At 50.7% G+C, this 20,294-nt stretch overlaps 2 protein-coding genes across 2 annotated transcripts; both read right to left on the reverse strand.

The window, feature by feature from the left end:
* Positions 1-10,126: 10,126 nt before the first annotated feature.
* C6H19orf53 (chromosome 6 C19orf53 homolog) lies at positions 10,127-16,900 on the reverse strand. Its single transcript, XM_075976671.1, has 4 exons — positions 16,814-16,900; positions 12,036-12,247; positions 11,894-11,949; positions 10,127-10,678 (listed from the first exon to the last, which is right to left on the reverse strand). The coding sequence occupies exons 2-4, from the start codon at positions 12,178-12,180 to the stop codon at positions 10,538-10,540; spliced, it is 342 nt and encodes a 113-aa protein (XP_075832786.1). The 5' UTR covers positions 12,181-12,247; positions 16,814-16,900; the 3' UTR covers positions 10,127-10,537.
* Positions 14,366-20,158, reverse strand: Mri1 (methylthioribose-1-phosphate isomerase 1). Its single transcript, XM_075976670.1, has 5 exons — positions 19,643-20,158; positions 18,959-19,134; positions 17,128-17,304; positions 16,814-17,038; positions 14,366-14,580 (listed from the first exon to the last, which is right to left on the reverse strand). The coding sequence occupies exons 1-5, from the start codon at positions 20,035-20,037 to the stop codon at positions 14,420-14,422; spliced, it is 1,134 nt and encodes a 377-aa protein (XP_075832785.1). The 5' UTR covers positions 20,038-20,158; the 3' UTR covers positions 14,366-14,419.
* Between the last annotated feature and the right edge of the window lie 136 nt (positions 20,159-20,294).

The following is a 20,294-nucleotide window of genomic DNA, read 5'->3' on the forward strand; positions in this document are numbered from 1 at the left end:
TGCCTCCTCAGCCGAAGCGCCGCCCCCGCCGTCCTACCTCTTCCTCACCATTGGTTGTCTCTTCAGACCCGCCTCCTAAGAGCCGCTGTTCATTCGGTATAGGCCACGTCCGTCTTTCCGGTGCCATCCAATGAAAGGTCGCAGGGCGAGGCGCTGTCCATCACGGAGCGGAATGAACCAATCAAAGCGACGGGACCCCACCGCTCGGCCTTTTGAGGAGTTTCGGGGCGGCCCCACATTCATTCACAACATTCCTCCCCCGCCCCCGTGGGCCGGCCTACGAGCCTGGAGGCTGGGGCTGCGCCTACACACGGCTTTGTTTACGGAGGGTCGCTTCCGGGCGCCGAGGGGCCCCGACTGACGCTCTCTGCGCGGTGTGACCCCAGAAACTCACGCAGCCTCTCTGGGCGACCGTTACAGTATGGGATGCCTTAGGAGCCGGCTGTGGCCGGCACAGCCTTCCTAGCAGCGCCGTGGGCTCGTGAGCTGCGAGCTAAGACAGTTTCTACATCCGAGAACTGAAATTGCCCGTTGCGACCATTTCTACCCATGAAAATGGCAGTTTCGTTAAGTTCGACTTGATGCGTGTCAAATGCCCCACCTCGAATCGGGAAGCCAGCCACCGTCTTCTCCACCCTGCCCCATGACATAAGAGAACCCTGCGTTTTCCTACCCTCGCGGCCCCTCCACCATCATTTATTCATCCGGTCCAGTATGACACTCCTCCCTCCTCTCCCTTCGCTCAGCAAAGTCTCATTTTGTAACTAGGGCTAGTATCCTGATTGGAGAGCCTCCTGCCTCATCCTCCGGAATGCCGGGACGTCAGGTTTGTCCTGGGGTAATCTGGGCTCTGAGCTCCATGGAGCGATATGCCCTGGGGGGGGGGGCACGGAGAAGCGCCCAGCATACAGTAGACACTCCTCCATCCTGGACCTGTTGACCCAGCCACTTTATGCTGTCATTCCATTTAGTTGACTCAATCCTGAAGGTAGGAAAAACCCAAACTGGCCCCCAGAAGCCGGCTAGGAACTCTGGTTCCCCTCCAGGCCTCACAACTGCACTATCTGGCAATGGTCCACTGTTTCCTTCTGGACCTACTCCCTACCCCACGATGGCAACCAATAGCCGCTAGGGGTCTGTGAACCCTTCAAACAGGGCTGGTGCAAGTGGGGTCATACGGTAGAAGTAAATAACACATTGAAGGAACTGGAGAGATGGCTCCGGGCATCTCTCTTAAGAGCAGTGGTTAATCTTCCAACCACAGAACCAACAACAGTGGCTCACACTGCCCTGATCTCAGCTCCAGAGGATCTTACATCCTTAGAGGGACCCCGTCTCAATAACAACAGCAGCAGTAGTAATGTCCTAGTTATCCCTAACTACCCCTTCCCCCTCAACGGGGTTTTTCTGTGTGGCCCTTGTTGTCCTGGAACTCACTCTGTAGACCAGGCTGGTCTCGATCCATCTGCCTCTGCCTCCCGAGTGCTGGGATTAAACACGTGCGCCACAGCCACCACCACCCAGCACAGACTGTTTTCTTATATAACTAACCCACAACAACTTGCCCAGGGATAGCTCTGTTCACAGCGGACTGATCTGCCATTAATGAAAAAATGCCCCTACAGTCTTGCTTATCAGCCAAGATGATGGAGGCATTTTCTCAGTTGAAGTTTCTATTTCCCTGGTGACTCTAGCTTTTGTCAAGTTGACAAAAAATAAAAATAAGTGAAACAGAAAAAAAAACCCCAAAACTAACCAGCACAAACAAAGAAATCTTTATTAGGTTTTTGAGACAGGATCTCTCCACATAGTCCTGACCGTTACCTCACTATGTAGACCAGGCTGGCCTTGAACTCAAGAGACCTATCCTCCTCTGCTGCCTGATTAAAGGCATGCACCACCACAACCAACCTGAAAAAGATTTTTTAAAAAGACTTTTAGGAAGCCGGGCGATGGTAGCGCATGCCTTTAATCCCAGCACTCAGGAGGCAGAGGCAGGCGGATCTCTGTGAGTTCGAGACCAGCCTGGTCTACAGAGCTAGTTCCAGGACAGGTTCCAAAGCCACAGAGAAACCCTGTCTCGAAAAACCAAAAAAATAAATAAATAAATAAATACAGTTCCTCATGTTGTGGTAACCCCCACCAACCATAAAGCTATTTTTGTTGCTGTTTCATAACTGTAATTTTGCTACTGTTATGAATCATAATGTAAACATTTTGGGAGACAGAGTGTTGTCAAGGGGATTGCGACCCACAGGTTGAGATCTGCAGGCTTAGTGGGTAAAGGTGGTGGCCACTAACGCTGAGGCCCTGAGTTTAGTTCCTGGGACCCACATGGTGGAAGGAGAGGACTGATTCCTGCAGGTTGTCCTCCGATGTGTGCCGTGGCACACTCATGCCCCTACTGTGTCCTCCGATGTGTGCCGTGGCATACTCATGCCCTACTGTGTCCTCCGATGTGTGCCATGGCACTCGCATGCCCTACTGTGTCCTCCGACGTGTGCTGTGGCATACTCATGCCCCTACTGTGTCCTCTGATGTGTGCCGTGGCACACACATGCCCCTATTGTGTCCTCCAACATGTGTGTGACACATGCATGCCCTACCACCACAATAAATAAAAACCTTTAAAGCATTTTTAGAAAGTCAGGTATGGTGGTACCAGCCTGCCATCCTGGCACTCAAACAACTCAGGCACAGCATCACGAGTTTGGGGCAGCCTGAGATACATACTGAGATCCTGTTTCAAACCCAAACAAAACCCAAGAGGAGCTAGGAGAGATGGCAGTTAAGAGCACAGCACTCTTCCAGAGGACCCCCACTGAACTCCCAATACCACGCGGCAGTTCACACCTGCCTGGAACGCCAGCTCTGGGTGACATCACACTCTCTCCTGGTCTCCAGGAGCAACAGACACACACATGACGCACAGACATACATTCAGGCTAACCACCCATACACACAAAGTAAAAACAAATTCCAGGCCGGGCAGTGGTGGCGCATGCCTTTAGTCCCAGCACTTGGGAGGCAGAGGCAGGCGGATCTCTGTGAGTTCGAGACCAGCCTGGTCTACAGAGCTAGTTCCAGGATAGGCTCCAAAGCCGCAGAGAAACCCTGTCTTGAAAAAACCAAAAAAAAAAAAAAAAGGCCTGGAGGGATGGCTCAGCCGTTAAAAGGCTAGGCTCACAACCAAAAATATAAGAGTTCGGTTCCCAGCACCCACGGCTGTCCCTCCAGGTACCAAAAAAAAAAAAAAAAAAAACAAAAAACAAAAAACAAAAAAAACAAAAAAAAAAAACAGAAAAAACCAAAAAAAAAAAAAAAATCCAAATTCCAAACAACCACAAAAACACAACAAGCCTATCATGGTGCTTTTAATCCAAGCTTATTAGTATTTTCATCATAATCATCTTCCTTTCATGTTATTATTATTTTTTAAAAATATTTATTTATTTATTATGTATACAATATTCTGTCTGCATGTATGCCTGCAGGCCAGAAGAGGGCATCAGATCTCATTACAAATGGTTGTGGGCCACCATGTGGTTGCCGGGAATTGAACTCAGGACCTTTGGAAGAGCAGGCAGTGCTCTTAACCACTGAGCCATTTCTCCAGCCCTCATGTTATTATTTTTAAAAATTGCTCATTTATATTGTGTGTGGAAGCACATGAAGAGGACCAAGGACATTGGGTCAGTTCCTTCACTTTACGTGGGTGACTGGGTGACAGGAGGCAGACTCTGGCCTCCAGCTGTGCTCCGAAAGTGCCTTTGCCTCTCCAGTCATTCACCGGTCCTCCTTTCATATTAATAAGAAAAGGGTTTTGATATTTTACTTATTTCTTCTTTCCTTTTTTTTTTTTTTGTATGTGTTTTTTGAGACAGGGTTTCTCTGTAGCTTTGGAGCCTATCCTGGAACTAACTCTTGTAGACCCGGCTGGCCTCGAACTCACAGAGATCCGCTTGCCTCTGTCTCCCAAGTACTGGGATGAAAGGCATGTACCACCACCGCCTGGCGATTTTACTTATTTCTGTTTTATATGTTTGGATGTTTTGTCTGCATGGATACCTGTGTACCTCGAAGTGACCATGGAGGCCAGAAGAGGTGACAGGCCCGCTTAACAGCAGGGGGCTCTTCACCACAAATGAGATAGCTGGGGATCAGAAAAGCTGACGGGGTCTAAATCTGAGTTCAGGAAACAGGACAGATGAGGGAAGTGAGGTCCAGCGAGGTCAGGAAGCTGCCCACAGTCACACAGAGATCTTGGTAAAATATGGGTGTCAGAGGAGAGTCAGGAAGGTTTAGGGTGTCCCCTGAATTCTCAGCACTTGTTTCAAGCATGCCCTCTTGAAAGCAATACTTTTAGGAAAGGAGATGGTAGTGGTGTTGTTCCAGCCGCTGGTGCCCTCCCTCTGCTGGAGCACAGAGGTTCTGGCTTCAGGAAGTGCCAGCCATGTCTACTGTGCCTATACCGTGAAGTGAGTTCACCATCTAGGCACCTGACCCCAAACCCAAGTGCTTCCAGCCCACAGATGAAGTAGGCTGCCCTACGGGCTCAGGTGAGGGAGGAGACACAGATCTGCAACTTGGGGGACATGTGTCCACCCTGACTTTCTGAGGGTCCCTGTTCAGCCGGCACTGCCTGCAGCAGTCTTGCTTGTGCTTACGCCTCAACCCCGCAGCTCTGCTGGCCACTTCTACTTTGTGACTCTGCTTCCTTGTGGGAACACACAAGCTCACGGGGAGAGTTGCCAGGGAAAGTGACATTCCAGACAGGGAAAAACTGAGTCTGAAATCACATTGATGGTCACCTGGCCCTGGAGAAGGAGTCTCTCTCTAATGACAGTTCATGACAACACTAATGAGCCCCAAGTACTCTAGGTTCCTACTCTGCCCCACTAGAGTGGGATGCTGGGACCCCACTTTAAATAGATGGGGCCATGGTGGCTCAGAGAGGTTAAAAAAACTAGCTGGCCGTCTCACACACAGTCAGGAGGTAAAACCCGGCACAGACTGACAGACATGGTTGGGCCTGCTTGTCATCCCAGCACTGAGGCCAAGGGAGGAGTAGGTCAAGTTTGAGGCCCATCCGAGCTACACAGAACTGTCTTAGAACACGAGAACACGCCAGGCAGTGGTGGCACATGCCTTTACTCCCAGGACTTGGGAGGCAGAGACTGGCGGATCTCAGTGAGTTCAAGGCCAGCCTGGTTTACAAGAGAGTTCCAGGACAGCCAGGACTGTTACACAGAGAAACCCTGTCTTGAAAATCCAAAAAGAACACAAGAACAAAGCATCATCATGTAGAATTTGAGGTGCAGGCTATTGGTATCACAGGGGGCGGGGGGAGGAAGTGAGGAGAGAGGAGGCTGTCAAGGAGGCCCAAGGGACAGGTGTGCCATCATTCCCGGTCCCTGGCCACTGTCCTTTTGAAGAGGACTGGCATCAGAGCCACAGGGCAGCTATTCTCAGGGCTTCTTGGTTTGCCTGCAGAAGGTTAATGGGTCCCCAGCACCCACATGGTGGTTGACAGATATCTATAACTTAATTCCGAGGGATCTAAATCCTCCTTCTGACTTCAGTGGGCACCAGGCACACAGGCGGTGGTGCACAGACATGCATGCAGGCAAAACACTCACACACATAAATAGGTTGAAATTTATTTTTATTTATTTATTTATTTTTGGTTTTCCAAGACAGGGTTTCTGTTTAGCTCTGGCTATCCCAGAACTCACTCATATAGATCTGCCTGCTTCTGCCTCCCAAGCGCTAGAATTAAAAGCGTGTACCACCACCACCCGGTCAGATTCTCTTAAACAAAACAATTCTTTTTGTATGTGCACAAGTGCCATAGCATGTATGTGACAGTCAGAGAGGAATCTGTGGGAATCAGTTCTTGCCTTCCACCATGTGGGTTCTGGGGATCAAGCTCAGGTTATCAGACTTGGCAGCAAGTCTGATATTTGCTGAGCCATCTTGCAGGCCCCAGATGTTTCTTTTCTTTTCCCTTTTTTTTTTTCGAGACAGGGTTTCTCTGTAGTTTTGGAGCTTGCCCTGGAACTAGCTCTTGTAGACCAGGATGACCTCAATCACGATCACAGAGATCCTCCTGCCTCTGCCTCGCGAGTGCTGGGATTAAAGGCGTGTGCCACCACCACCACCGGGCCCCAGTTGTTTCTTTTTTTTAAGAGATTTATGTATTTCTTATGTACACAGTGTTCTGCCTCCATGCCTGCAGGCCAGAAGAGGGCACCAGATCTCATTACAGATGTTTGTGAGCCACCATGTGGTTGCTGGGAATTGAACTCAGGACCTCCGGAAGAGCAGTCAGTGCTCTGAGTCATCTCTTCAGCCCCCCCCCCCCCAGTTATTTCTTTAGAAGAACAGAGTTAGGCAGCTTGAGAAGCATGAAGCACGCAGTCGTGCTAAGGAGCCCCACTTTAAAGGAAGGAGGCTATCCACTGAGGAGGTCACAGGCGACTCAGAGCCCTGATTCCCAAGTGGGGCGAGGGTGTGGCTCTGGGGTTAGAGACCAGTCCCTTAGGGACAGGGGAGGAAAGAGGCTGACCCCTATGGAGCTCCACTCCCAATGAGTCTGGGTCTTTCTTCAGTTCTTCCTGGTGCACAAGAATGCAGGAGCCAGACTGCAGCCCCTGGAATACTGGTCAGCTCTCACCCTTCTTTCCTGTGTGTGGTGCTGGGATGGAACCGAGGGCCTTGCTAGAGGCAGGCAAGCTCTCTACCACAGATACCCCAGCTCTTGGCGTTTGGATAGTCTTAACTCTATAGCCCAGGTTGAGCTGGCAGGCCTCACACTGCTGATGATCCTCCTGCCTCAGCCCTCTAAGTGCAGGTTTATAGGTGCCCACTACCATCATGGCTACAGTTTTTGGAGGTAGGGGTGTTAAAATGTGTGTGTCCACAGAGCCCACAGAGCCAGTGTGATCTTGTTTGACTGTGTGGATGGTCCTGAATTAACCATTCCTAAACGTTTCTTAGTTCATTTTAAGTAAGCCTACGGTCTTCCATAGTCACGGGCACCCTGCAAGCCCCTGGTTTGCCAGTCTTTCTAGGTGAGGATGAGGTGTTCTGCAGTTTGCATGGGGACTCCAGAGGAGCTGTTGATGTCAGACATCAAGCTGGTGAGCCTAGCGTATTCACCTATCATAAAAGACTTTTGCCATGGTCAGTACATTCCCAGTATAATAGAAAGCTCACCTGTTTAGTTTCAGAACCCGTAGCCAGGAGAACATCCAGTGTTGACCCGCCACCACGCCTCTCTTCACCCAGGCAGCCATCTACCTGCTCTGTCCTGTCATAGAACCATACCTGTTTCTCCTGCGTCTGTTTTGTTACAAAGGCAACTTCAGAGGCTTCCTCGCCTCTGCCTCCTGAGCCCTGGGACTGAAGGGATGTACCACCAGACCATTTAAATTTTTTTTTTTTTAAGCAAAGTCTCAAGTAGCCTTGAACTATTTAGTGGAGGCTAATCTTAATTTTCTTGGTTTTCCTTCTTTCCACCCAGCATCTGCATTGTGTTTCTGGGGCTCATCTATGCGGTAGCCTGGATCAGCACTTTTATTTCATCTTTTTTTTTGGGGGGGGGGAGAGAAGGGTGGGAAACAGGGTCTTTCCCTGTAGCCCTGGCTGGCTTTGGACTCACAGAAATCCCCCCTGCTCTGCCTTCCAATGCTGGAATCAAAGGCATGTACCAGCACACTTGGCACACTTCAAACACTTCTGATGTCTTCATGCACGTGAGCACACTGTTTGCAAGGAGTGCCCATGGAGGAGCAAGGGCACAGGAGTTACAGGCGCTGTGAGCTGACCTGGGTCCTTTGCTACAGCAGCAGGCGCTCTCAACCAACGAACTGCGTCATCTTCCCAAGCCTTCATTTTACCTTTATTTGCACTTATTTATGATGTGAGTGTGTGAGCATGTGCAGGCCATGATGCAGGTGTGCGGGTCATAGGACAACTTTAGTTGATTCTCTTCTCTTCCCTATGTGGGCTTTGGGAACTGAACTCAGGTGGTCAAACCTGGTGGTAAATTTTTACCCACTGAGCTATTTTCCAGCCCAGCCCCCATTCCTCTTTTTTTTTTTGGTTCTGTTTTTTGACACAAGGTTTCTCTGTGTAGCTTTGCAGCCTGTCCTGGATTTCGCTCTGTACACCAGGTCAGCCTCGAACTCAGAGATCTGATGTGGGATCCCCCCCATATGCTGTCAATGTTTTATTACCATTGGTTAATAAAGAACTGCTTTGGCCTTTGGGAGGGCAGAATACAGCAAGGTGGGCAATCCGAGCAGAGATAGAGAAAGAAGGTAGAGTCAGGTAGATACCAGCCAGCCTCTGAGGATCTCTGTGAGTTCGAGGTCAGTCTAGTCTACAAGAGTTAGTTCCAGGACAGACCCCGAAGCTACACAGAGAAACCCTGCTTCGAAAAACAAACAAACAAACAAAAAACCAGTCAGCCTCTGAGGAAACAAGACATGTAGAAAATGAGTTACACCATAGCCAAGTGGCAATACATTGACTAATAGAGTGGGTTAAAGATGTAAGAGCTAGCTAGAAATATGTCTGAGCCATTGGCCAAACAGTGTTGTAATTATAGTTTCTGTGTGATTATTAGGGTCTGGGTAGCTGGGAAACGGAAGTGCAGCCTCCGTCTGCCTCTGCCTCCCAAGTGCTGGGATTAAAGGCCACCACTGCCTGGCGCCGTCCCACTTTTATGGCTGAATAATATTCCACTGTGGCCGGAGCAGATTACTGCAAAGGCAGGCTGTTTCTGCCTCTGTGCTAGTTTAAAGCATTCCATCAACGCTAGTCCAAGCACCCGTGGAACATTTGCTCTGCAGGGTGCTCTGGGGGAACCAACGGAATATAACACGAAGGGACATTTACTGGATTAGCTTACATGACAGCAGCTGAGTAGTTTTTTTTTTTTCTTTTCTGAGACAGGGTTTATGTAGCCCTAGACAGCTTGGACACCTCCAGAAGTCTGCCTGCCTCAAAGCACCTGCAGGGCTAGAACACAAGCCCGGTAGCTAACAGCTTCCACTCCTTACACCCATGTAGGGTGGCTCACAGCCGCCCGATTCCAGCTTCATAGCACAGGCTGCCCCTGGCCTCCCAAGACACCCAGACTCATGTGCACATACACAGAGACACAATGCCCTGTAATCTCAGAACGTGGGAGGCAGAAACATGTACAGCTCTGAGTTTGAGGCCCGCCTGGTCTACACAGTGAGTTCTAAGCCAGCTAGGGCTACACAGGGAGACCCTGTCTCAGAAAACCAAACTAAATCCAAGGAAGGTCACTGATGAGCTCATGGTTCTGGGTCTATATCCACAATGGGATGGACCCATTTCTCGGGATCTGTGGCGAGGGTACCAAAAGGTAGACGTGGTGAGGCGCTTCACCACAAGCCAGAGGCACTAACAAGCCCTTCAAGGTTCAGCCTTGAAGTAAGCCACAGCCTCTAAAGGAGCCCTCCATGCTCAGAGCAGAGCATCTGTGTCCTGGCAGGACTAAAGTCCAGCAGGTCCTTTCTCTGCCTTGCAAGTGCACTGGGAGCTTAGACTAGGGTGTGGCTCAGACAGCTCGCTAAGCACACACAAGTGGATCAGATCCCTAGCAGCCACGGTGAGCCAGGAGCCAAAACGGGAGCATCAGACAGTCTTAATATTAAATTCCAACTGTCTGGGAACAAATTTACCCAGTCAGGGCTTGGGGCAGGCACTAGTGAACCCCCACTTTTCTGTTCCTCAGTAGGCAAACTGGCTGGGCATAAAGGAATAGGCCACCAGCGTACTCATGGCTTGTTTCAGGGCCACACCAAGGGACATGGCACCACGTCCAGCATCCTGCATAGAACATTTCAACATCTGGTCCAACAGGTTGGAGGGACTGCCAAGGGTGTGAGCCCCGCACTGGACAGAAGCAGAGCTGTGCCATGGAGAAGGGTGGCTGAGCTGACCAGGTCTCGGTTCCAGAGTGTCAGTAGGTAGTGCAGGAAGGCACAAGAATGGCACACAGCCTCTGTGAGCACAGCTATTGGGTAACACTGGAGCACCCCCAAGTGGCTCTGGATCACTAGTGTGACAGGATGAGGTGGCACCTCACTGAAGATATGGAACCTTTATTTACAGGACAGTGACAACACTAGGTGACTGGAGTGACCCGGGGAAGAGACAATTCCCAGCTGCCAGCTACAGGTATAGATGTCATCGCTCGTTCTGGGGCCTGTGGCTGTCAAGGGCACTGCATGGGCGGGAGAAGTTTCTTGTGGAGACCAGTGAGGCTCACCTAGCCTCCAAATGGCCTCTCAATTGAACTGTTTGAGAGCTGGCGGGACAACAGAGCCAAGTTCATTACAACGTGTCACCCACAGGAAGTCGAGTGCCTCTTCAGTACTAGGAAGCTTCCAGCTTTATCATCACCTGCTCATTGCTGTCCCAGGTGCCATCAGAACTGGAACAGGGTCCTCTTCAGGTCTGGCCAGCCTGTGGGGTCACATGCAAAGTCCCAGTGCCTTTAGGATGGTGTCTTGTTGGAGGTGGTGGCCCCTGTCTTCTTTGATGCATCCTTCAGCAGTGTAAGCTTCTTAGGCAGGTTAGAGTTGGCCTTCATCACCACGTCATGCTCAATCTTCTTCCGGATCCCCACTTCCAAGCTCTGTGGGGGACACAGAGCAAGTCCTTATTCTCCCCAGCTTGAACACACACACACACACACACACACCCTTCCTTTTGTTCTTTGAGAACGGCTTTAGATTCAAGCTTCCCTTGCCTTGACTTACCACTGTGGGCCTGTGTGTTACCATGCTCAGGTGAAAAGAACACATCTAGCAGCAGGACAAAGAGTCCTTAAAGGGCCAGTAAGGCCAGAGGGACAGAAAAAAGGATGAAGGCAGTGAGGACCATGGAGGGTTATGGGCAGAGGCAGATGCCTCAGCAGCTACAGCAGGAGAGGATAAAGTCGACTAGGGTCCAACCTGGAAGGTGGGTGAGAGGTGGCAGAAGTAGGTGGATTCTGGATGTATGCTAAAAGGACTAGACTGGATAGGAACTGAGTTCAAGGAAGCAAAGTGGTCCCGTGGCAGATTGTGGAGGGAACTCACTTAAGGACCTGAGAGTGGGTGCCTCAAGGAGCAGAGTAGGCTTCTGGGTAACCTGCCTAGGAGATATCTGGGGAGATAGAATGATCTATTCAAGATTAAGCCAGATTAGAGCCTCTAATTTTCCTAATTAATTTTTTACTTATGAGTGTTTTGCTCACATGTATATCTGTGTACCACATACATGCAGTGCCTGTAAAAGATGGCATTGGAAATCCCATGGGGCTGTTACAGGTGGTTATGAGCTGCCATGTGGGTGCTAGAAACTGAATTGAGATCCAGTGGAAAAGCAGCCAGTACTTCTAGCCTCTCTGGGCATGGGCTCACACCCACCCACCCACCCACATATAATTAAAATAAATAGACTAGGCTGGCCTTGAATTCAGAGATCAGCCCGGGTCTGCCAGAGCGTAAGGATCAAAGGCGTGGCTACCACGCCCGCCTGCAGCACTTGTGATCCCTAAAAACACCGTTCAGTTCCCAGAACACACGTGACGGCTCAAAATCGTCACTAACTCTGGCTCTGGGGGATTGGGCATTCTCTTCTGATACCAGGCACACACTTGATGCACGCACACACAGGTAAAACACTAATACACCTATAAAATAAGCACAAAACCCGAGGCTACCGGCTGACAGTCCTTAACACACATCTGAACCCCTCAGAAGCTAAGTGCGGGTCTGGATCCACCGAACATGGGAGGACAGACTCAGAACCGGGAGTCCCGTCCGCCCGCTCCCATCCCGGGTCACCACCGTTGCACTCCGCTCACCTTCTTCAGCTTTTGCTGCTGCACGACGCGCGCCTTCTTGGGAGCGATGACTCGACCTGCGGAGTGACACCAGCCAGTGAGACGTGGCCGCCCTCCCCTAGCTCCGCCGCCCTCGAGCCCTCCTCCCGACTCGGTTCCTCACCGCCTTTCCTCGGCCCTCGGCTCCGCTCCGCAGCTGCAGCCTTGCTTTTAGGTTTCTGCGCCTGAAACTTGCGCTGTCCCTGCGCCATGTTGTACCACGAGCCGGAAGAGGAGGGGCGACGTGCGGGAGAGCCGGAACTCCGCATGACGTCACTGGCTACAGTGGGCCCTTAAGGCCTCAGTGGACCCAGAGCGGTACTCTTAGAGGAACGGCTGTCCAAGAATTCAAAGGAAAATTATGTTACCATTTTCAGGGGTCAGGACACTTATGTATTATAAAATGCGATGGTTTGTGCTTCTTATACATAAAGGTTCAAATTAGGCTTGGGGTGAGGCAAGCAAGGTGGAAAATTAAGGGACTGCCAAAAAACTTAGGTAGTCACTGGGGAGATGGCCCTGGGGGTGAAGGCGCTTGCCGCCGCCCTGTCAAATCACTTCGGTTCAATCCTGGGTGTTGGTGCATTCGCTTAATCAGTCAGAGAACTGACTCCTTCAGACTGTCTTTTAACCACATTCACACACATAATAAATAAACAGGTCATAAACCCTTAGGCTATCACGATACATTAATTTTGCAGTTGTGCTGGGATGGCTTAGCTTCACACTCGCAGCACAAAAGCTGCCACAGTCACAGCATCAGTTATGATCTTTTCAATAATTAGATATATTTGGGTTTTGTTTGTTTTTTTTCAAGACTGGGTTTCTCTGTAGCTTTGGAGCCTGTCCTGGAACTAGCTTTTGTAGACCAGGCTGGCCCCAAAGTCACAGAGATCCACCTGCCTCTGCCTTGTGAGTGCTGGGGGGATTAAAGGCATGCACCACCACCACTCACCCCCGGCTTATATTTGGGTTTCTCTGTCTAAGACCTAACTGTCTAGAATTCACTTTGTAGACCAGGCTGGCCTCGCACTCAGAGGTCCCCCTGCCTCTGCCTCCTGAGTGCTGGGATTAAAGGCATGCGCCACCACCACCCAGCTTCTTTTCGATATTAAAAGATTTAAAATATGTCTGGTGGTTGGGATTATCACTCAGCAGGTAAAGTGCTTACTGTTCATGCGTGAGGACCTGAGTTCCATCCTCAATGAGTGACCGCGCTCATACCTCGATCCTAGTGCTGAGGGGGCTGAAGACAGGAGAGTCCCTGTAGCCTCACCTAATGGTGGAGTTCCAGGTCCAGATACTCTCACAACATTAAAGCAAAGCAGGTTGTAGTGGCTCACACTTTTCACCCTTTGCTCAGGAGGCAGAGGCAGGAGGATCTCTGTGAGTTCCAGGCCAGCCAGGGAGATATAGAGATGCTATCTTAAAAAGACAAACATTTGGGGGCTGGAGAGATGGCTCAGTGGTTAAGAGCATTGCCTGCTCTTCCAAAGGTCCTGAGTTCAATTTCCAGCAACCACATGGTGGCTCAAAACCATCTGGAATGAGGTCTGGTGCCATCTTCTGGTCTGCAGACATACAGACAGAATATTGTATACATAATAAGTAAATAAATATTTAAAAAAAAAAGACAAGCCGGGTGGTGGTGGCGCACGCCTTTAATCCCAGCACTCGTGAGGCAGAGGGAGGCGGATCTCTGTGAGTTCGAGACCAGCCTGGTCTACAAGAGCTAGTTCCAGGAAAGGCTCCAAAACCACAGAGAAACCCTGCCTCGAAAACCAAAAAAAAAAAAAAAAGACAAACATTTATCTTGATTACTGAATTTTGGTGTCCTCTTTTAGAGCACTTGTTGCTCTTGCAGAGAGGACCTGGGTTTTGTTCCCAGCACCCACATGGCAGCTCACAACCATCCAGGCCCAGAGGATCCAGTGTCTTTTTCTGGCCTCAGAGGGCACCAGGCACTTTCAAGTAAAGCACTCACACATAAAATAAATGGCCAGGTGGTAGGGGTGCATGCCTTTAATCCCAGACTCGGGAGGCAGAGGCAGACAGGATCTTTATGAATTAAAGGCCAGCATGGCCCAGAGTTCTAGGACATCCAAGGTGACCTAGAAAAATCCTGTCTTGAAAAAAAAAAATCAAAACAAACAAGTAGTTCAAAGACAGCTAAGATCATTCTGATTATCCCTACATTGGTTTTCTGTTTTGTTTTTCAATCCGTAGCCCAGAGTAGCCTAAAACACAAAGAAATCCTCCAGCCTCAGCTTCCCAGGAGCTGGGATTACAGGTGTGTACCCCCTGACACCTGCCTTGGCATCGGTCATACAAAGGATGGAGCCGGAATGTGATCGTGGGCAGCTTTGTTGTGGATGCTGGGACTCTGCAGAGCTGGGTAAATCTAGTCTGCTCTAGCAGCTGGAGGAGGGGTATGGGTGAGGATGAGCTTTGGGGTAGCCATTTGAAAACTTTATTACAAAATCAGAGGAACCAGGGAAGGTTGGGGAGTCACATCTGGGGACTATCTAGGGTCTGTCCCTCTGAGAAGATAGAGGCACTTAGGGCTGCTTGGAGCTCCTCAGGGGCAAAGACACCCAGCTCAGTGATGATGCCACCAGTGATGAGTTCATGGGGGGTGACATCAAAGGCAGGATTCCAAACCCGGATTCCTGCAGAGAGAGAGGGAGGGCATGTAAGGCAATTCTTTTTTTGGAGACAAGGTTTCCTCTGTAGCTTTGGAGCCTGTCCTGGGACTCACTCTGTAGACCAGGCTGGCCTCGAACTCACAGAGATCCACCTGCCTCTGCCTCCGGAGTGCTGGGATTAAAGGTGTGAGCCACCACCGCCTGGCTGGAGTTAGAAAGTCCTTGAGAGGGCTGGAGAGATGGCTCAGTGGTTAAGAGCATTGCCTGCTCTTCCAAAGGTCCCGAGTTCAATTCCCAACAACCACATGGTGGCTCACAACCAATTGTAATGAGGTCTGGTGCCCTCTTCTGGCCTGCAGGCATATACACAAACAGAATATTGTATACATAATAAATAAAAAAAAAAGTCCTTGAGAATCTAGGTATTCACCATACCAAATAGTTCAAGACGGTGCAGGTACTGAAGCTAGTAACACAGCCACAGTTCCTGCTGCTCAAGAAGGCCTCAGTCTTCTGGTCCCCAATCTTGCAGGCTCCAAAGATTTTAAGACCTTCAGAATCTGTTTTTTGGGATTCTGAGCACGGGAAGGAGTCCTTCATAGATGTTTTCAAAGTCAATTTAAAAAATATGTAATTAGGGGCTGGAGAGATGGCTCAGTGGTTAAGAGCATTGCCTGTTCTTCCAAAGGTCCTGAGTTTAATTCCCGGCAACCACATGGTAGCTCACAACCATCTATAATGGGGTGTGGTGCCCTCTTCTGGCCTGCAGGCATACACACAGACAGAATATTGTATGCGTAATAAATAAATAAATATTTTTTTAAAAAATATGTAATTACTTGTCTAACACAGGGTCATACACGTAGCTTGGGCTGGCCTCAAATTTTCTATGTAGTCGAGGCTGGTTTTGAAGTCCTCGTCTTCCTGCCTCTACCCCCTAGGTTCATCAGGTGTGTACCACCGAGATCAGCAAATGACTTGAAAATATCTTGTTTATTCTTTAAGACTTTCTTATGTGTATACAATGTGTTTTGATTATTTTTAATGTAAGAAGTTTTTGATGTATATTGGAATCTCAGGTCCTGTGCATTCTGACAAGTGTTCCATGTCTTAGTCACATCCTTGGTCCCTTTAGCTTTGGAGCCTGTTCTGGAACTCACTCTGTACACCAGGCTGGCCTCAAACTCAGAGATTCACCTGCCTCTGCCTCTCCAGTGCTGGGATCAAAGGTGTGTGCCACCACTACCTGGCTCTTTCTGATTTTTGAGATGGGGTCTCATTATGTAGCCCAGTATAATCCTGAACTCTCAGCAGCCCTCCTGCCTCAGTCCAATGCTGGGAGCCCTGCTATGTTCCATCGTCCCTGGCTGTCTGTGTAGATGCTTGTTCAGACAGAGCCTCACTTGGCAGAACACACTAGCCTGAAATTCTCTTCTACTGCCTTGTCTTGAGCCTGTGCGGCTCTGTTGCCTGGGCTTCTGGAATGCTGGGCTTACAGGGTTACACCACCACTCCAGCACTGTTGTGTGTGTGCGCGCATGTGCTCTTGCCTATAGAGGTTAGCAGCCAACCTCAGCTTTGGTTCCTCAGGAACCATCCAGTTTACTCTTTGAGACAGGGTCTCTCACTGAACCTGGGACTGGCTAGAAGCTCCAGGGATCTGCCTTCTCTTTCTCCCCAGCACTGGGATTATAAACCTGTGCCATAAACTGGGTGTGGTTGCACATGCTTTTAATCCCAGCACCCAGAGGCAGAAGTAGGTGGATCTCTGTGAGTTCGAGGCCAGCCTGGTCTACAGAGTGAGTTCCAGGACAGCCAAAGATACCCAGAGAAACCTTGTCTCGAAAAACCAACCAATCAACCAACCTGTGCCACGCTGGGCGGTGGTGGAGAGTGCCGTTAATCCCAGGATTTGGGAGGCAGAGGCAGATGGATCTCTGTGAGTTCAAGGTTATACTGGTCTACAAAGCAAGTTTCAGAATAGTCAAGGCTATCTACTCAGAGAAACCCTGTCTAATAAATAAATCAAAACAAAAAAACAAAACACCTGTGCCACCACAGCTGTCTTTTTAAAGAGTTGGTTCTGGGCACCAAACTTAAGTCCCCACTCCAACACTCTACCTACTGAGCCCCACCTCCAGCGAAGTCTGACTTCGAATTTAACCTCCACCACCAGAATCCCGCTGAGGAGCTTGAATGAGCAAAGCAGCTCCTGCCACTGAGGCCCACAGTACCGAGCGCCACACCCACACCTTACCCTGTGCCGCAATCCTGATTCCATTCAGGTCAGTCAGCTCCTGGCTAGGGCGCTCCTCTATGACAATCTCCTTGCCAGTCTCCAGATGGAGGTCACAGGATGAGCTGGGGGCAGCCACGTAGAAGGGGATGCTGTGGTGCTTGGCAACAATGGCCAGCTGGTACGTGCCTATTTTGTTGGCTGTGTCTCCATTGGCAACGACACGGTCAGCTCCCACTACCACAGCTGGGGGAGTGAGGGAGAGTTGGAAAAGTCACATACCTGGCTTGGGATGCCCACAGCACTACCTGGCCCCCTGTGTCCAGCCCACTGACCTGATACACCCTGGTGCGCCATGGCAGCAGCGGCCATGCTGTCCGTGATGAGAGTAGCAGGAATCTGCTCATACACCAGCTCGAAGGCTGTCAGCCGGGCTCCCTGGTTGTAGGGCCGGGTCTCTGTGCAGAAGGTATGCTCCAGTCGGCCCATCTCATGTAGGGAGCGGATCACACCTGTGGGGCAACCACAAGACAAGCAGGGTGGCCCTGAGACTGGGCTGCAAGTGCTGGGGCTCATATGGCCTCCAGCCTTTGCTGTAGCTATTCCCGTGCCTGACTCTTACCATCTTTATATCCACTTTCTGATACCCCGCGATTCCTCAGTCTCACAAGGCAGCCCCACCACTCTGATCTTTAGTCCCTGCCCTGTCCTTGTCATTTAGGATGTTCAACACTCTTGAGACAGGGTCTTGCTATATGACTCTGATTAACTCTTCAAATATGATCTTCTTGCCCCAGTCTGCTGAGGGGCTTTAGTACCTTCTAATGATTTATTTATTTTTTGTTTGTTCTGCGGTATTGGGGATGGATGGAACGCATGACATTGCATTGGGCAGCAGGTGCTTAGAGCTGACCCACACACCCGGCTCCTTAATGGAGGATGCCCAGCGGTGCCCCACTACCGACCTCCACCTCTAAGTCCTTTGTCATTCCCCTGTACCCCAGACTGTAGATGCCTGGCATCTCTTCCACAGTTCATAGCTGTGTTTCCTCTCCCTGGAAGTGAGTAGTTGCTCGGTGAATGCTGGCGGAGTCAATGAACGGGGCACATGAGCCTTATTCTGAAGACCTGGGTTCCCAGGATCCAGTGCTGGACTTAGGCAGACAGGAGAGCTTCCTGGACAGCCAGGGGCCAGGACGACTCTGCTGCCTTGATTCCCAAATCTCTATGTCCTGGTCACAGCTTCCCCAGTCCTACTCAGGGTATGTCCCTCTGTTCCCAGTCCTCTGGAAGTCAACACCATGCCCTTTCTCCAGGCAGGTGACCCAGGGAAGTTTCTAGTCTCTGAAAGCAGAATTACTTCAGTCCATGGGCAAAATGAGGGATAGTGTCCTAACGCCATTGGTTGAACTCCTTGATATACCCACACCTGCAAACAAGTTTCCAGTGTCTGTGTACAGAAACTAATCTACAGGAGTAGGGAAAATAACAACAACAAACTAATATCCTGGGCTGGAGACAGTGGTTAAGAGCACTTCTGTTCTCAGAAGGCCTGACTTGGTTCCTAACATCCAGGTGGAGGCTCACAACCACCTTTACCTCCAGCTTCAGAGGATCCAACACCATCTTTTCATACTGTGTGGTATTTGAAAAAAAACCAAACCAAAATCCACATTTCTGTGGCTGAAGTAATTTGAGTACAGGGTTTCTCTGTAGCTTTGAGCCTGCCCTGGAATTTGCTGTGTAGACCAAGCTGGCCTTGAACTCACAGAGATCCGCCCGTCTCTGGGATCTCTGTGCTGGGATTAAAGGCTTGCTTTAATTAAGTCCAACTCTTTTTTTTAATTAATTAATTTATTTATTATGTATACAATATTCTGTCTGTGTGTACATCTGCAGGCCAGAAGAGGGCACCAGATCTCATTACAGATGGCAGCGAGCCACCATGTGGTTTTCTGGGAATTGAACTCAGGACCTTTGGAAGAGCAGGCAATGCTCTTAACCACTGAGCCTTCTCTCCAGCCCTTAAGTCCAACTCTTAACTGCTGACCCAGCCCCAGCTGAGCAGGTACTCTTGCCATTGAGCAACACCCCAAGTTCAAGGTGCTTTGCCATGCACCCCAAAAAGACCCTCCCACGCCCCAACAATTGACGGTGCTGCCTCACCTAGGGCTGTACCATAGCCAGCAGTAGCCAGAGCGCCAGTGTTACAGTGTGTCAGCACGGTCACCTTGCCACCCCTGGGGTTGGTGTGCTCCAGAAGGTGGCGGGCTCCCAAGTCCCCGATGTTCCGGTTATCTCTGAGGTCTTTCTCCAACATATCTTCAGCGAAGCGGATGACTCTGGGGACAATAGGGGCTCTTAGCACTGCTGGAAATGACCAGGCTAGCTGCTCTCCTGGAACCTTCTCTGGGGATACACCTGTCACTCGACTCACTAAACCCGTGTATGGGAGCCAGATGCTGGGGGTGGGGCACAGTAGCAAACACAACAAACCCTCTGCCTCTGCGGTGATGATATTAGGGTGGGAGCAGGAACCTGACAGGTTCAACAGAACACTGAGAATGAAGTGGCATGACCGGAAGTGGGAAGGGAAAGAGAAATGTAGAGAGGAAAGCAGGAGAGAGTGTAGAAGACCTCATGGTAAAACCTAACCGGACGGGTGTCATAAAGCTGGCGTGGAGCTGCTAAGGGGCTGAGTTCAAGGACCTGGAGAACACGGCGCAGGGATGGACTTTCAGTCCTACCAGTGGGCCCTAGACACGGCACACGCCTGCTTCCTGGTATATGTAGAAGGGAAGAAGGGAGTCAGTGGCTTCTGTTTGCACTGCCCGGTCCAGGATCCCGTACCTTTCCCGCACCATCTCCTCGGTGGCGCCTTCCCGCTCCGCCTCCCGAGCTGCCACGCGAGCCAGATCGCGGGCGGCACGGGCCATGTTGACAGCAGTGGGCCTGGCGGCGACGAGGAGGCGCAGCTGATCTTGCACGAAGGCCACCAGAGCTGTAAGTCCGGGACCGCCGGCGCCAGCCCGCAACTCCACCGCCAGGCTGAGGCAGCCCACCAGCGCGATGGCGGGGGCGCCGCGCACCTTCATGGCGCGGATGGCATCCCTGGCCTGCTGCACCGAAGCCAGTGCCTCGTAGCGGCAATGCTCAGGCAGCTGCAGCTGGTCGAGGATCTGCAGCGAGCCGGGCGAGTAGCGAATTGCTTCCAGACGCATGGTGCCTGGCGCGTTGGGCGACATTGCAGCTCGCACAGGCTGCGGGGCGGAGCCACGTCCTGTTGCTGGCGCTTGCGCATGCACACACGCAGCCCAGGCTGCCCAGCGATTAGCTTCTTCCGGTGTCGCAGCGAAATGCGTTAGGGTGCTTGGTGGGCTTATTTTTGCCCAGAACTGTTCATCGGTTACTGAAGCGATAATTCGGCAGTCTCAGCTTTGCTGGGCTTCGGTTCACAGACACCTAGCGCTTAATCACCGAGACAAACGACCTTCCTCGGACC

This window comes from Microtus pennsylvanicus, chromosome 6 (assembly GCF_037038515.1).
Source record: "Microtus pennsylvanicus isolate mMicPen1 chromosome 6, mMicPen1.hap1, whole genome shotgun sequence".
NCBI classification, from domain to species: domain Eukaryota; kingdom Metazoa; phylum Chordata; class Mammalia; order Rodentia; family Cricetidae; genus Microtus; species Microtus pennsylvanicus.

Bases quoted from the DNA above. Each gene is read 5' to 3' on its own strand.
- C6H19orf53 (XM_075976671.1), bottom strand. From the start codon at position 12,180: ATGCGGAGTTCCGGCTCTCCCGCACGTCGCCCCTCCTCTTCCGGCTCG. The intron at 11,950-12,035 runs GTGAGGAACCGA...GTCACTCCGCAG, and splicing joins CCGAGGGCCGAGGAAAGGCG to GTCGAGTCATCGCTCCCAAG. The intron at 10,679-11,893 runs GTGAGCGGAGTG...TGTCCCCCACAG, and splicing joins AGCAGCAAAAGCTGAAGAAG to AGCTTGGAAGTGGGGATCCG.
- Mri1 (XM_075976670.1), bottom strand. From the start codon at position 20,037: ATGTCGCCCAACGCGCCAGGCACCATGCGTCTGGAAGCAATTCGCTAC. The intron at 17,305-18,958 runs GTGAGGCAGCAC...GTTGCCCCACAG, and splicing joins TGGCTATGGTACAGCCCTAG to GTGTGATCCGCTCCCTACAT. The intron at 14,581-16,813 runs GTAAGGTGTGGG...CTCTCTCTGCAG, and splicing joins AATCAGGATTGCGGCACAGG to GAATCCGGGTTTGGAATCCT.